General features: G+C 45.7%; 1 protein-coding gene across 2 annotated transcripts; it reads left to right on the top strand.

The window, feature by feature from the left end:
- Positions 1 to 84: 84 nt before the first annotated feature.
- Positions 85 to 15,724, top strand: LOC139049537 (farnesyl pyrophosphate synthase-like). Of its 2 annotated transcripts, XM_070525079.1 has the most exons (6): positions 85 to 239; positions 363 to 599; positions 1,176 to 1,464; positions 9,214 to 9,573; positions 11,529 to 11,741; positions 15,340 to 15,724. In XM_070525079.1, the coding sequence occupies exons 2-6, from the start codon at positions 412 to 414 to the stop codon at positions 15,541 to 15,543; spliced, it is 1,254 nt and encodes a 417-aa protein (XP_070381180.1). In that variant the 5' UTR covers positions 85 to 239; positions 363 to 411; the 3' UTR covers positions 15,544 to 15,724. The 2 variants fall into 2 exon arrangements, with proteins under 2 accessions (XP_070381180.1, XP_070381179.1); XM_070525078.1 differs by having other exon boundaries at positions 141 to 599.
- The last annotated feature ends 272 nt before the right edge of the window (positions 15,725 to 15,996 follow it).

Here is a 15,996-nt window from a genome sequence, read left to right as displayed (position 1 = left end):
CTTCGTGCACTCCGAGCCTGCCATATGCCATATTATGCCGCCAAAAAGGCCGAATGTGACATCACGAACGTGAAAAAACAAAGACCGGATGTGGCGTCCCGGACGTGACGTTTGGGTGAACCTAACGCTTGCGCTACGTTCACCGGGTGAACGCAGACACTTTCAGCACATCGTCGTGACCCTCACGTTGTTGACGTTGGTATGATCGCCGATCTGACCACGGTTTAGAGCAGACGGCGGTAGGTTTGACTTTAGGCGTGGACTAGGAGGTTAATGCTGGTTAAGTGTCGCGTAGTATCATTTAATTCTGATAGCCGTTGCCCGGTTCGGGTCATCACCCTTCAGTCGGCACACATTCCCAGGGGCCATCAACATCCTCGTATGCGGTAGCGACCGTTCGGGACTGACGACATGCCGAATCTGGCCGCGATTGCGCTGCGGGGATGGGCGTCACGCTGGCGCTTGCCTGCGAGCAAGAGGTTGATGGCCCACCGACTTCGCGCCCAGCTGCCGTCCGCGATCGCAAGCAGCAGCGCAACGGGCCCATCCCCCGCAGTTGTGTCAGCTGCTTTCCACATGTCATCTACTGCATGTGTCAGGTATGAATTGAATCTATTGTTCGCTGATAAAAAGCCTCATTCGCGACGCATTTGCATAATGTCAAGTGCTCGGAACTTTCCCTACCCGACAGCGACGTTCGACGGTCTCGCGACCCGCGCCCTGTGAATAATTCATCTAGGCGTTTGACAGCGGTCTATTCATCTCTGTAATCGCCGTTTTCCTCCTCCCCGGGCAGGCAATGTACTACTAGTACATGCAAAAAGCAGACGACAAACCTAACCCATGTACTTGTGTCTAAAACACACACACGAAAGGACGTTCTTTCTACTGAGTCCACTGTACGTTTGCACCGAGGAGCGCCGGTACACTCTCTCCCTAGACCAAAGTTCCTTCTGTGGCTTTTCTGCCGGGGCACGCACAGTCTCCCCGCCCCAGCCTTGCGAGCCGAAGTCGTGCAAACGAACGAAATACTCGCAAGGACACGTCTGCGAGGAAAACTTCCTTGTTCCTGAAGGCGCGCCCTGCACACAGAAAAAAGAAAACGAAAATGGGTCCCCGCGTACTTCCCTACGGCTAGCTTTTTACCCCACCGTACGTGTCGCTCGCAAACGCAGGGCGGAGAGCATGACAAGCGAACGGCGACGTCTGCCCCGGGTCGCTTCGGCGAACGACCTGCCGGTGCGCGAGGCCCAGGACGATCTCATGAGCATTGTGCTGGGCATGGACTTCGGCGAGCCGGCCCTCGCCGAGGCGATGAAGGCCCTCGGCGGCGCGCTCGAGTACAACCTCCCGGGGGGCAAGCGCACCCGACTGCTGGCCGTCGTCCAGACCTACGAGCTCCTCGCAGAAGAGGCGGCCCCGCACTTGCACCTGGCCTGCCTGGTTGGCTGGTGCGTTGAACTGGTGAGGCCGCCTTGTGGTCGTGAAGGCTCTCGGGGAGCCAGTACCTACGTGCTTATGCTGTGTGCCAGGCAACTCTGTTAAGGCATGCGAGTTTCAGCTGGTCAACTTGCGAGCACGTTTTGAAGAAATGGGTCTAAGTGTGGTCAGGCAGAGTGCATGACAGTGAAACTGACCCATCCATGCTGCGATTCCCTGGTGGTTGCATTGCTGCCACATGTCCCACGCAGAGCAGTGACATGAAAAATGCATGCGGGCTCCAACTCTCAGGTGGCGTGAGATTTACCTTCATTTGGCTGCCAGCAGATAGCCATCAGTGATAGCTGCACCGCAGATGGGGCTGTGGCATTATGACATTCCTGCTCATCCACTCCCCTCCCCCCCCCCCCCTCTATTTTAATGCCATCATTTGTCACACTGATTGATCTTTGGTAGCATGACAGTGTTAAAAAAATCACAAGTGCGTGCAGTAGGCTGGAACAAAATGAGATGAAACCAAATGCCAACTCTTATCAATGTGTGTACGTGCTCCTGTGTCAACAGTGTCAATGAGCAATGGTTCAATGCCAAGTATTGTGTCTGCATACACATGACACCTCTCATGTCACCTCTCATGTCATGACACCTAGTAATTACATGTCACTTGTTTATACATGTTTCAGTGTGTATGTTTAGATTTTATGCATGCTACATAATGCGTCGAACTAAATAGCAGACTCGTCAAAACTAGAGGCAATCAGTCAGGGCTATTTTTAGGCCGTCAGTTAAGTGGCTGGTACAGTTCAGCTTGGCTTTACATTGTGGTCACCGTGTGTAACTCAGCTTCCTACGTGCTGTTTCGTTTGTCTCTATCGCCATGCCTCAAAAGTATATTGTTTGCAGCCATCTGTGCAGTCCACATGCCTTCTTGTGCACTGGAAACAAAAGACAGTCTATTAACTAGACAAATGAGGAAATGAGCATGGCACATGTTCTTGTTTGATTGACACTTCCTCATTCATCTTGTTCTGCATGTTCACCTGCTGAAGGCATGAGCTAACTAACCAACAAGTTGCAGCTTCGTCTCGTATACAGATATGAAGCACCGAAATACATAACTTCCTTTTTTTCACGTTTTCTCGTGCCTTTGCATTATTTTCTAGTGTACGTTTCTCGCTTTGTAGTATTGGTTAGTTTTGAACTTTCGCACACAGTCTCTTTAAATTAAACATGTCAGATCATAATGAGTTTGCGCCCCCATGTTCTTCAAGGCTTGCAGAGTTTCATTGATCTATTCGTTTCGACAATGTTTCAGGCATACATTATTCTTTGGAAATGTAAATATTTCTCATAGAGCACCTCGAAGGTAATCCAAACATTCAGTACCACCAATTCTTAAAACATTACACCTCGTAAAATCATATCTATGACTGCTTAATCTCACTTTACTGTAAAAAAAGTTGCGTGAAAATGCGTTACAAAGAGAAGTTGCATTTGTTTTTGTATGCTGTGCAAAATGAATAAAGAAAACGGTTTCCGATTTGGAAAGAGCAAACAAAATTTATATAACTGCTTTAAGCTTTAAACGAAAAGAAAACAGGTTAACCGAGGGGCCCGATTTTTATTAGTCATATCATGAGAAGCCAACAAACACTGACATCAAAGACGACATAGGGGAAATTACTTGTGCTTAATAAATGGAATGAAAAAACGATAAGTCAATGGAAATTAAAGTGGATGAAAAAACAACTTGCCGCAGGTGGGAACCAAGCCCACAACCTTTGCATTCTTCGCAAGGTCCACCTCTGGCATAACTTGCATCACATATGCCTGGTTCTGTGCCGAATAGAATGCATTGACCTTGGCATAAGGAAGTAACGACAACGCTAAACATGTGGGATGCCGATTTTCCTGTCCCCAGGGGCAGCATATCGCTTTTGTGGCTTTGTCTTCCTGAGAAGTCGCAAGACTACACATTTATTTATTTATTTATTTATTTATTTATTTATTTATTTATTTATTTATTTATTTATTTATTTGCTGATTCATATATACATGCTGTAATGAAGCAGACGTGCCCCTGTGTATGTGCTGACTGAAGAGGAAGACGAAGGACCGTAGCGTGATTGCAAGTGAGCCCGGTGCTACGGACAGCCCTTGCAGTGTCTTTCTATACCTAGCGTTCCACAATGTCAACAACAATAAACCTCGTCACATTTGGTGGAGGTTGCCGAGACCCTTCACCTCGTCCTGGAGCTCCGCACTCAAACCCTGCCAACAAGATTGCCCTGCACTATGCCTGATCCCGCCACCTCGTTGCCTGCACCACCGGCTGCCACTGTCGTCTGCACCGGCGTCCCTCGTCAACGTGACCCACCCATTTTCAGTGGGACCTTCGAACACGTCGTGGGAGACTGGCTGTCATAGTATGAAGGTGTAAGTGCCCATAACAAATGGGACGACCAATCTGAGCTGAATCACATGCCTTTCTACCTCGCCGACGTAGCCAAACTTTGGTTTGTTAACCACGAATCCAACTTTATAAGCTGGTCAGCGTTTAAGACTCTTTTTGCCGAAGTGTCTGATCGCACAGGTGTGCGTAAGCTACACGCTGAACAGCATCTATGCCAGCGCACACAGCAGTGTGGAGAGGCATTCCCCTGCTACATTGAGGATGTTCTCGATTAATGCAAGCGGGTAAATCCCAGCATGCCAGAGGATGGCAAGATCAAGCACATCCTCAAGGGCATCAAGGACAGCGCGTTCCTGATGTTGCTGGCCCAACTAGCTTTTCCGTCCTCATTAACCTCTGCCAGAGCTTTGACGAGCTGTGCCGCTGACGTTCCATCGCCGGCCAGAACATTCAGCATGCCGATTCAGCATGTCTCGAGCATTGCGATTTCTACCAACCTGACCGACTCGACCCGCTCGCAGCATCTGAAAGATTTTATTCGTGAAGAGGTGGCCAGGCAGCTTTGCCTCCAACGCTGCAGCAAGCCATCCGGATCAAACATCTGAAGCGCTTAATGCAGCTCCTACAATTGCACATATTGTACACAATACATATTGTACACACATACCGTCAGTCCCTATTGGGATCGTGGCGGGAGTGCACAAACAAAATGGGAATGACATATTGGGACAGTATTCACTGAATGCATTGTAAGTATGCAATAAGGATGGTTAGTATAATGTATGATTTGATTAACAACAAGAAATGAAGAAAAAGATAATATACTACTGCAGGCTGGTATAAGCATTCCGAGCATTAACGAAAAGAAAACTATGTTGCAGATGAGTGCTGTGCAAAATATTTCAAACGAAAGGATGTTAGCAACAAGGGGGGGGGGGGGGGGAACGCAATCATTCCATTTTCTTTTTGTGAAGGAAAAAAAAGGAATATCTATAGCAGTCAGCATGGAACAGTGTTTGTAAATGTGTGCAAGTATTAGTTTCTCGTGAGACGTGTCTGTGATCTATAGGTGCGTTTGGAAGTGTCAGTTTTCTCCAGGCCATGAATGAGTTTATACATGAACTTGAAAGGAAGCTTTAGCTCGGGACAGATCTCGTTTCCTTATTCAAATAAATGTAAAGTGCACAAATGCTTCTGTGAGACAATCACTGGACCGATTTGAATGAAACTTGTTGCATGTGAGGGATACCTTCTAGTGACTCTAGGAAGCAGAATTATCATTTAGAGTGTGGAATTTTCGACAAAAATTTCTAAAGTTGCTTAAAAAAATTAAGCATGAAGTTTACAAATCCTTAGCTCAGCACAAAAAATGCAGATCGCAGTTCTGTAAACTGCATCTCTCAGAACTTCTAAACTGGACGTTGGATATATGAATCTACAGCTTAGGTCAAATTACCAAAATGTTTACCACAGTATTGCAGAAATCCTACTAAAATATTATTGGTATATTGGTAGTCGGAGTGATGTATAATGCATCAATTTTGTCCACTTTGATGTAGCATTAATAGCTGCAGTCTATTAAATTGTGATACGTTGATTAATTACGTAGTTGCAGATTCGTAAACCCAACAGTTTAATTTTTTGAAGTTTTGTGATTTTCAACAATTTATATTAAAAGATCAACATCCTAAATAAAAGATTCACTTCCTACAGCCATTAGGTTTTCAACATATTCTTTTAGATGTGACAAACCTTACCAAACTCGGTGAAGTGATTGCCGAGAAAATCTATTTGTCCGTTACTGTGCAGGCGTTTAGATACGAGCTCGTGAGCTTAAGCTTCCTCATAAGATAAGATGATTTGGCTTTGATTTCACTCGCCAATTCTGTGCAATGGTAGGAAGGCTGGGGCATGTTTCAGCCAATCAGTAACAAGAACCAGCTGCATGTTCCAGAGATAAAAGGAGGGTTCGCCCACGTGTGCAAGTCATCTTTGCGTGACGTGAGGCTTCCATTCAATCAACTTCACGTGCAGAGTGATCCGAAGCAGACAATGGGGGAGTCGTCTAGGATTGGCATTTCCGGTTGGCTGACACAGCCTGTGGCTATCACTTCCCTCCGAAAAATTGGCAAGATAAGTTTTCCCCGGGTGCTTCCTCTGCCTTGGTCAGTTGGTGTCACTGACCAAGGCCACTGGTGTCACTGACCAAGGTGTCACTGACCACCAACAACCTAATGCAATTAATTTGTTGCAGTGTGCACAAAGCTCAAGAGAAGGAGCACACAGCATGTGAAATGTAAATATAGAATACATGGGCTATATTAAGATGCAGTCGTATATAGTTTCTCGAAAATTCAGACTCCGATGGATTAGAATCTGGTTAATTGAAGCAGATATAGAAATATTGACTGAACTACATTAGTTTCAAGGCCTTTTGAAGTCTCTTAGTTCGAACAAGGATTTCAGCCAATTCAAACCCGGCTTCCCATGAGCTGAAGAATGTGGTGTTGTACAGCAGAGAGAACATCCATCGGGCGTGTAATGTACTCTCAAACATCAGTCTAACATACTTCATGTGACCAAAGGTACGAGTTGAATCAAGTCAACTAATATGCTCCATGAGCCCCGTGCAGCATATTTTCTGTTAAACTTGACATGAAGTAACCCTCACTTGTACAGATGTTTTTCATCGAACGGCAGCTGCTTTATGTAGTCACCTGGCTGGCCTAATTTATGAAGTTGCCCCGCAGTAATATTGCTGAGCGACACCAGCTCTCATGCTGTTACACTTTCCAAGGCCTCAAAATACACAGTCAATTCGCAAATACGGTCTCGTTAAAAGCATTATGCATGATTATGTAGGTCACTCAAACGTGCCCAAAGTTCCGTGAAATTTCAATTAAACAAATAAATGCTTTGGGTTTCTTTTGCATCTTCTGCACATGATTTGGTTCTTGATAAGGTGTTGTATGCATGCTTCCCTTGAAGCCTACTACAGCCACACCTTGGCCTCATTTAATATGCAGGCCACTTTGCATCTCATTACAAACACTTGCACTGGCTGTACATCTGTTTGAATGCAGCCATGCATGCACATACATATGTCAGGGAAGAAAGGACTTGAACACTGGCGGCCTAAAATCTAGAGTAAATTCTGCCATGAAAGCAATACAAGATGCCTTTGTGCATTCTCTTTGTGCATTAAGAGTACCGTGTATACTCATGTAAGGGCCGCGCTTTTCAGAGCGCAGCTCTTGAGCACCCGTCCCTGGGGTGAGCGTTGGCGGCATAACCGAGCGAACGAACACAGCGAAAGATAAACGAACAAATGTGGAGCGGGAGATGAAACAGGAGCCGCGAACGGTGGAGACATCGCAGGAAACAAGTGTTATCCAAGTCCGCCCGAACGTTCGATGCGTACTCGTATCTGGTCTCAGCCGGACTGCTCGTTCTGTGCTATTGTGTGCTCGCGTTAACTCTCACTTGTTTGGTTTGCATGGTTTGGTCTCATTCGCGCTTGTTCCGATTGTTTTGCAATCTGATTGCGTGCGCGACGCGAATTGTGTAGTACTTTCTGGAAACCATGCAGCACCAGCGATTACACTGGAACCTTCGATGAGTTACGTATAAAAGCCGATGCGCTTGACTTGCAGATGTCTACATGTCTCTCAAATTATTTGCCTCAGTATATCGCCCAATGATAACACGTATACAGCTGCATTCAAATTTCGCATTAGGGAGTGTCGTAATCAGTGGTGATTTTTTTTTTCTAGAATCTTGGCTGGGTGAGGCAAGGATCATCGGCCTTACACGAATCAGGCCGATGACTGCCCACTAAAGGGTCGCACTGTTTCCGCAACTGTAGTAGAGGGTAAGAGAGGCACAAATGACATGTCATAAACGTTTTTATTACTTTATTTTGCTGATCCAAACGGGGCTTCCTTCTCTAGAAATGAAATGCCACCGATCTGACTGCAAACGCTGCCAACACAGCCAAGACGATGCGCCGCACAAAGTAATGGCGCAGCGGCGGCAATGGAAAAGCCGCTAGCGTCATCTAGCGGTGTCAAAACGGGACATTTTGAATTTTTTTTTCAAAAATTCTGCACTCCAAAGTGGGGGTATGCTCCTTATGTGAGTATATATGGTAGCTATTCCCACGCAGGATCCGCGCTTCGCATTGATCGCCCGATACAAAGGATAACCAAGGTCATCATTGTCGCTTAAAAACGCGTAATTCTGCCCGAGACTGCATTTTACTCAGGTGTGGATAAATTGAACTTCTGACAGCCTAACAAGAATTATGAGGAACCGATCTCATTTGCTATCCAGGAATGTCTTTAGCATGTCTTGGGAGGTGTTAACTTGTGGCACTATGTGGGTGCCACTCCCTTTACCACCGTGCCTTACCCCATAGGCGGGAGGCAACTGGTACTTCGAGTGCCATTTTCTCAAGGACCAGTTCAGGACATCATGCAGCATATGCGACCAGAGGTGCAGCGCTTGAAACTACAGCATCTCGAACACTAGCTGTCAGGCGGGAAGAAGGCAAGAATGCTCCCCTTGTCACCCTACCATTGTGCGGTTCTCACATTGTGTTAGACTGATCTACTTCGGGATCAGCCCTTGAAGATGGTTAAACATTCACAAGAAATCACACCATCAGACCTAGGAACTCTGGTCCTGAAAGTCAATGCCTTAGCCAACCGCACTACCATGACGTTGAACAAAGTGTGAATGCTGAAACCATTGCGTCACGAGGAAATGGCTGTGATGCATGCTACAGCACATAAGACGAACAAGCACTGAGGTGTAAGAGTGTTTTGTCACAAAGGTCTTGCTTCTCTTCACCAAGAAAGCATCATGTTAAAAGCAGTGCATGCATACACAGGCACAGAAGGCCAGACACAACATAAATAGCCAGTACTGTTTTATTGTAATGGAGTGGTGGAGCGATGCCAGAAATACGCATGATTATTTCTTTACACTCCTGGTTCTGACTTTACTGACCACTATTGTCGTGTAGGTGGCAGTGATGCATCGCAAGCCAGCAGATGATGCAGGGACCCATTTATTCTAGATATGATATAGCAGCATATCCAAGGGTGAGGCATGTCATCTCTAACTGCACGGCTGGACTAAGCTAAACAAGAAAACTTTCCCTTCTGTGTTATGCCATGTCTCTTATGTTGTGTAGTACATTCGTTTGCTTTGTATTCTGCATAATGCTTCATTAACTTACCAAGCTAATGACCTTGTTAATAAAGGAAAGAGGCTTTTCAGTTTTTGATAAGGCTTTGACCAGGTGTCAAGGCAACAAGGGTGCGGCATTGATTATTGTCCATGCATGTCTTATGTAGCTCCAGTGCTACTTCCTCATGTTGGACGACATCATGGATGGATCAACAATACGCCGCAGCCACCCATGCTGGTACACGCGCCCTGACGTGGGACTGCGGGCCATCAACGATGCCCTCTTCCTCGACAAAGCCCTCGGCTGGGTGCTACGGCAGCGTGTCCGTTCGCTGCCCTGCTACCTTCCGTTGCTGGAGCTCTTCCATGAGGGTGACCTCCGCACCGTGCTTGGCCAGGAAATGGACATGGTGTCTGCCGCTGCGAGCAACAAGTGCAAGCCCACGATTGACCTCTATTGGGCCACGGTCACATTCAAGACGGCCTTCTACTCCTGCGCTCTGCCCATCCGTGCTGGAATGCTTCTGGTAAGATACCTGTCATCAGTGTTTTTTTATGTACATTCAGATGGCCGTGTTTCGATCTGGATCGCAACCATCTGGAGCATGCTGTAGATCAGACCCGGATAAGGCATGCCCAAGCTGAACGTACAGCCCCTCACTAGAGCAGTTGAAGGCTGGGAGCATAAGCATGTCATTGCTTTTACTGTTGTAAACGAACATGGCGAGTCAACAAGGCACGCACCAGCTGCTGCACACACAATGTGCCAACAATTGAAATTGCATCAGCCATGTGACCAAAACTCTGCCAGAGACCGGTCATGCTTCCACATCAAATATGAACTCTCCTCCGAGTGCTCCGAGATGGAGCAAGCTGCTATGATGGAACCAGCCAAATGTAAAGCGTACCACCAGAGTGCTCGAAAGCGGCCATCCAAGCGTGCCATTATTTCTGTCTGTGTCTGCCTCGCAGACACCGACAGAAACATTTCACTGTTTTACTCATGCGATCTCTTTGCAAATGTGGAGAGGTAGGACAGGCTGGATTAGCAAGCAAAGCAGCAGCTTGGTGTCTCTAGTAATCTTTGCTGCTGTGTTTCATAGTGTGCAAAATGTTATGCCAGCATATGACTCCACCTGTTGGGCAGTCTAATGTTGTTGAGGCTTGCTGTTCAGAAATGTGAGCACTGAAGAACCAGAGTGTCAGCATAGCTGTTTATTCTGTCTGTCTTTGCCAAACCCTTTTGTTTGCAAACATGCAGCTTGTCTATTCGTTTGCTGTACCCTTCCTATTCCCTTTCCGATGAAGCAGAGAGGTGTTTCGCCCCTTCCAGAGACAGTTGCCAGCCTGTCTCTGACTGCTTTGTTTTAACGCAAAAGCTTTACTGGCCGCGACCTTGCGATTTCACCATGGCAGTGCTCCGAGGAGGCACGTGACATCACAATGCACGCCTCGCTGCGGATTTTTCTCTCTCTCTTGCTCCCTAGTCACTACTACAATGCGCCACTAGTAGCACCGAGCCACAGGTGTTCCGCTTGTTTTTAAACTCTAGTGAACTTTGATATAGCTAACAGGTGTCCAACACATTATCTGGTAGAATAGTGGTGAGTGGCGGCACATGATAACGCTCTCAGGGTTAGTTCTAGTAGTAAAACATAAATACCTCAGAAAGTGGAGGGCCAAACGGTGCTACGCTAGCTCATTTGGTAAGAGCATCAGACACGTAATGCGAAGATGCGGGTTCCTATCCCACCTGTGGCTAGTTGTTTTTTCATTCACTTTCATTTCTATAAATTTATCATTTCTTTAATTCAGTTAGTAAGTACAAGTAATTTCCCCTATGTTGTCCATGGTGTCTTTGTTTGTTAGCTTCTTCTTATCACATGGTAAACGACGTAATTTTAATATTTGATTGACTGTGGCTTCTATCACTATAATGAAACCACAGTGCGAGATATAATACAGTATTGCTTACAGCAAAGTGAAATGTTTGTTCACTCACAGCTGAAACATATATTCTAATAGTGAAAGCACCACTTGGCATGAACAACTTGAAATGGTGCACTAGGGATGCATGTGCTTTGGCCAACGACTCGGCTTGGCTGGCCTGCAGTTGGCAAACCAATGTGTGCGGATCTTGTGTTGATCATATTTTTGCATAATGATAACAGTGCAAAATGTATTTTTATTTTACTGTCACTCAATGTAACTTATTGGCACAGCAGGCCACCTGCAGGCAATCAAATTTCGACAAATGATTTGCTGGCCTGTCAAAGGCATAATGGTTGCGTTTCTCTCATATACCCTGTAACACCTTTTCACCAATATCAGCACGTAAGCTTATAAATAACGTAAGGTACCATAATGAAGGTATTTTCACGCTGCTTGCGACTTTGCTGTAACGAGGTTAGATTAGTAATGTAGCAACATTTCGGCCAGGAACACGGGTTGCGTTTTCTCGTAACCATTGGGCACCTTGCAGGCAGGCATCGAGGACAGCTCGTTACATGAGCAGGCACAGGAAGCAGCGCTGGCCCTCGGCCGCATCTTCCAGGTGCGCGATGACTACATAGACTGCTTCGGCTCGGTCGAGGACATTGGCAAAGTGGGCACTGACATAGTGGACCGCAAATACTCCTGGCTTCTGGTTACTGCTCTTCAAGTGGCGTCACCGCAGCAGGCCGAAACTATACAGGTATGTGAATAGGTTTGCTACTTTTATTCTACCCGCCGTGGTTGCTCAGTGGCTATGGTGTTGGGCTGCTGAGCACGAGGTCGCGGGATCGAATCCCGGCCACGGCGGCCGCATTTCGATGGGGGCGAAATGCGAAAACACCCGTGTGCTTAGATTTAGGTGCACGTTAAAGAACCCCAGGTGGTCAAAATTTCCGGAGTCCTCCACTACGGCGTGCCTCATAATCAGAAAGTGGTTTTGGCACGTAAAACCCCAAATATTATTATTACTTTTATTCTAGTAAAAAACAGCGACTGTAGACACCAAGATGTTGTGAGAAGGTACCATGCATTAGAACGGATTTGGGATGATGTTTCACATAACTTGAAGACACAACAGAAATAGACAGTAACATTCTCTATAAAAGACATGTTGACATGCATAAATTATTTATCATTGTTTATCTTTTTTTCGGGAAATGGTTCTCACCCGCTGATGATTCAGTTATTGCTAAGTCGATGACATGCCTGCATGCATAGAAACTTTCCTGAATGTTGTCGCTGATTCTTTGTGTTGTCTATGTTGTTGCCAAAGCTTGTATAATCGGACTATGTGCGCGATGCGAGTAGTATTGTACTTTATGAAGGGCACGGGAGCACCAGCAATTACGCTGGAATCTTCTATGAGTCATGTACAGTTGAAACTCGTTGACTGCGGACTGTAATAATCCAGCTAGGAAGGTTTGTTCCATCCAAAGTCTGTTCTATCCAAAATTAGGGTCACAGCGTGTTGCGAAGTGGTGGAACTTCATATGTACCATCACCTAGACTGAAGGCGATCACAACAACGACAAAAACACGAAAATTAAACTAAATATAATGTATAAACGGGTTTACATTGTTATCATACAACCACTTTCCAGACGCTGGTTGCCGAAATATGGCAGTTTCCCCACACTAGCACATACAGACACGCACACAACGACAAGATTAATGGTTGCCACGACGGTGGGGAGCCAGCCGGTCAGCTCCTTGCCATGCCGCTGCCACGGGGACACAAGCGTTAGCTACAGTTCGTTTTTCACACAAAACAATTGTCGTTAGAATAAGCCGGTGTCCTAATTTTATCTTTCACGTTAAACGGCGACTACCGTCAAACCTGCTGCATGAACGAGAGCTGCGGTAGAGGCAAGTTCAACTCGTAGCCCGCATCCGGCTTCCGCTGCCCTGCATGCTGGACGACTCAGTCACATCATGTGCCTTACAGTCTGAACGCCATGAAAAGCACTCAGTCTTCTTTTTTTTTCATAGATCGATGCGATGAGGAATGAAGCGTTCTCAAAATGATGGATTTTGCAATCATGAGTGGCTGTTTTTGAAGCTCTGTATGCTACAGCATTGCTTAGCAGATCAAGCCTAGCGGCACTTTTGGCACTTCGGCGACGTTGATTTGCCTGCGTGGTCAAACTGAAAGACTCTGTTAGCTGGCAGGACGTTTCGTACGGCACGCTGTTGCGCGGGACATGCCGTTGCAGGCGGCTTTCTGCTAGTGCCTTTGTTCTATAAGAAAAAATGCATTTTCGCACGTTTCTCAAGTGACTGGAAATATTTGCACAAATAGCCGCAGCAAAATATGTTGTATTTGCACAATCTGTACAAAATGTGCCCGAAGATTTGTCTGTTGTAGCCGATAGTCTGTTATGGCCAGGTCCATTGCGTGGGTAATACAGGTAGACCAAACTAAGCGACAAGAATGGCTTGTTATGTACAAAAGAATGTTATATGCCGATCTGATTATATCCGATTATACATGGATTGTATAAATAGTTGACACGCTTGACCCACTGATCAGATTTTCGATGAAGATGCATGTGTTTGTCACTGTCGTTCTGCCCGGGCGTGACTTGTTTCGTGGGCACAAGTTTCCCCGATAAAAGGTTAGCTTTGCAACTCGCCGTTGTACCACGGTGTGATTCCTCACCGTCATGATGTGACAATATGACAATATCCCTTTCAGGTACTGCATGCACAATTGTACACACCAAAATAGTGCATAACAGCAAAAACACTGATGAAAACAATCATATCTAAAATGGGCTGCAACATCTTTAAATGCTTCTGATTACATCTTTGGTGCAGATTTGAATAATACGATGTGTAAAGTGTTTGAGTAAAACAAGTTGGAAGGTAGACGACTGGTTGTTTGCTCACTGCCTCAGTATGTCGTCTGTTGCAGATTTACTTCTTTCATGGCTCTTCGCAGTGTGTTATCAGGCATATCTTTCAGGCGACTTGGATAGGTGCTTTCCAAGTGTGCTAGACATGAAGTAGTAGTTGTCCTCCTATCTGACATTTCTGTAGAGAGCTCTCACATGGAGTCCGCATTCAGTAAACTTAATAAATCTCGCCTAAGCATAGAAAATTCTTGATCCATTCTGCAGCTGTACGCTTTTCATGATCCCGAATGTGTTAAATTTCATAAAGTGTTCAGTGTACAGGATCTGCCACCTCAACAAGACGTGCAACATACATGACAAATGGCAACACTATGAAGCAAGAAGGAAGTGTTGTGATTTTACTAAAATTAAACTCCTATTAGTGTTTGCCATTCACAAGGGTCCGTCAGGCACACATTGCTAAACGTGGCTGTTGCTGCTAGGTTGCAGAGGCTCAATTCGGTTCCTACTGTTGTATTTTGGACAATCCCTGTGAGCATGAACAAAGCATGTGTAGTGTGAGCGCCGATTGATTTGGCCCCCAATTTGGAAAGTGGCCCATGCCATGGATCAGTGGTGCGCTTTTCTTGTGAAGACTGATGGACGTGCCTGCGACCTTCCGAGACCTTACTGACTGCAATGTTGAATGTAGAATTACTCCTCTAACTTGAGAAAATAGGGGAAGGCAGGAGATGGAAATTCAAGATGATGAGCAAAACGAGAACAAGGTGAAAGCAGGAGCCAACGTTTCAGCAAGTGGACTTGTCTTGAAAACGACAAGTCCACTTGTCGAAACGTCTTTCACCTTGTTCTCGTTTTGCTCATCCTCTAACTTGAGTAACACGTGGAAATGTGTGGGAAGGAGATTGGGTCAAATGCAATTTAGCTGCCAGTGGCATGTAGGACCCAGAAGTCCCAGCAGTAGGAACTCCTTGGTTCAGTGGTGTCCAGATAGGGAAACGCAACCCGAGACCTAAAGACAAATATCTAGGATAAGCATCACTGAGCTTGGTGTATACTATCAGAAACTGTGCTGTAATTTCAATCCAATCAAATACTTTATCCTAACCTAATAATTGCTATTGCCTCCTAGATGTCAGTGCACATCTTTGCACATTTATTTGCTGCAATTTTTTTCGTGATTAGATATATGACGCACAAGAGACTTCAGATAAGGAGACACAAACCAATGCTGAACGCTAAGTGTAAGTCACAATTGCCAGCTTGCTAGATGAGCACAGATCTTGGAAGCACATGAGACACACACAAGGCTTCGGACAAAAGTGTTGACTAACGACTCAAAACAATAACTTGATATTGCTGATGAGAAAAAAACACAAATCAAAAGCAGCGTTATAGAAAATCGTTTTGTGCAAAAGTAATACCGGTGCTATGTTGTTGCAGGCGCACGTGGGACGTGGTACCCCTGGTGGTGCTGATGAGGCAGCAGTGAAGGCAGTCTACAGGGAGCTGAATCTCCCAGGCCTCTATGCAGCCTACCGCGAAAATGCCTTTCGCGACCTCGATGCCCAAATCAACCAGCTGCCCCCCAATCTGGCCGAAGTGTTGCGTCTCCAGAGGGATGCATTATTGAAACTGGACTCGTAGCCACCTGCCCCCATTCCCTTCATATCTCTAACAGACGTTATATATAAGCTCTAAATGTGAGTGTACATTAAAACCACATCTCTTTGCTTACTCATCTATTTTCCAACCAGCGTCGCACACATGTGTCACACATCATTTATCAATTTTAGTTGCTTCCAAAATAAAATAGCTCTGTACTGTACATGTGGACAACTGTTTTTCTAGCCGTGAAGGCAAGGCTACAGAGCCAAAGCACATTTGTGGAACCCACAATGTCGTTAGTGCTTTCTAACGAGGGATATAGAAATCGCTGTTTACCGTAGTGCTTATCATTTGAAAAGGCATAACATTTACTACTCAATGTGGACATCTTGTGCTATTTTATATTTTGTTTTTCTGAGTTTGGCTAGCTGGTTAAACATGCTTGAATTTGCATGCAAAAACTATGAAAGGACCAGACTGAAGTAAGTGCAC

The sequence above is a fragment of the Dermacentor albipictus genome, chromosome 9 (assembly GCF_038994185.2).
Source record: "Dermacentor albipictus isolate Rhodes 1998 colony chromosome 9, USDA_Dalb.pri_finalv2, whole genome shotgun sequence".
NCBI lineage: Eukaryota > Metazoa > Arthropoda > Arachnida > Ixodida > Ixodidae > Dermacentor > Dermacentor albipictus.
The sequence above is the reverse complement of the archived record's forward strand: the minus strand, read 5'-3'. Positions and strand labels throughout refer to the sequence as shown.

Excerpts from the sequence above, each read along its gene's own strand:
- LOC139049537 (XM_070525079.1), top strand. The coding sequence starts at position 412 with ATGCCGAATCTGGCCGCGATTGCGCTGCGGGGATGGGCGTCACGCTGG. Across the intron at positions 600-1,175 it reads TCATCTACTGCATGTGTCAG|GGCGGAGAGCATGACAAGCG; the intron begins GTATGAATTGAA and ends TCGCAAACGCAG. Across the intron at positions 9,574-11,528 it reads TCCGTGCTGGAATGCTTCTG|GCAGGCATCGAGGACAGCTC; the intron begins GTAAGATACCTG and ends GGCACCTTGCAG.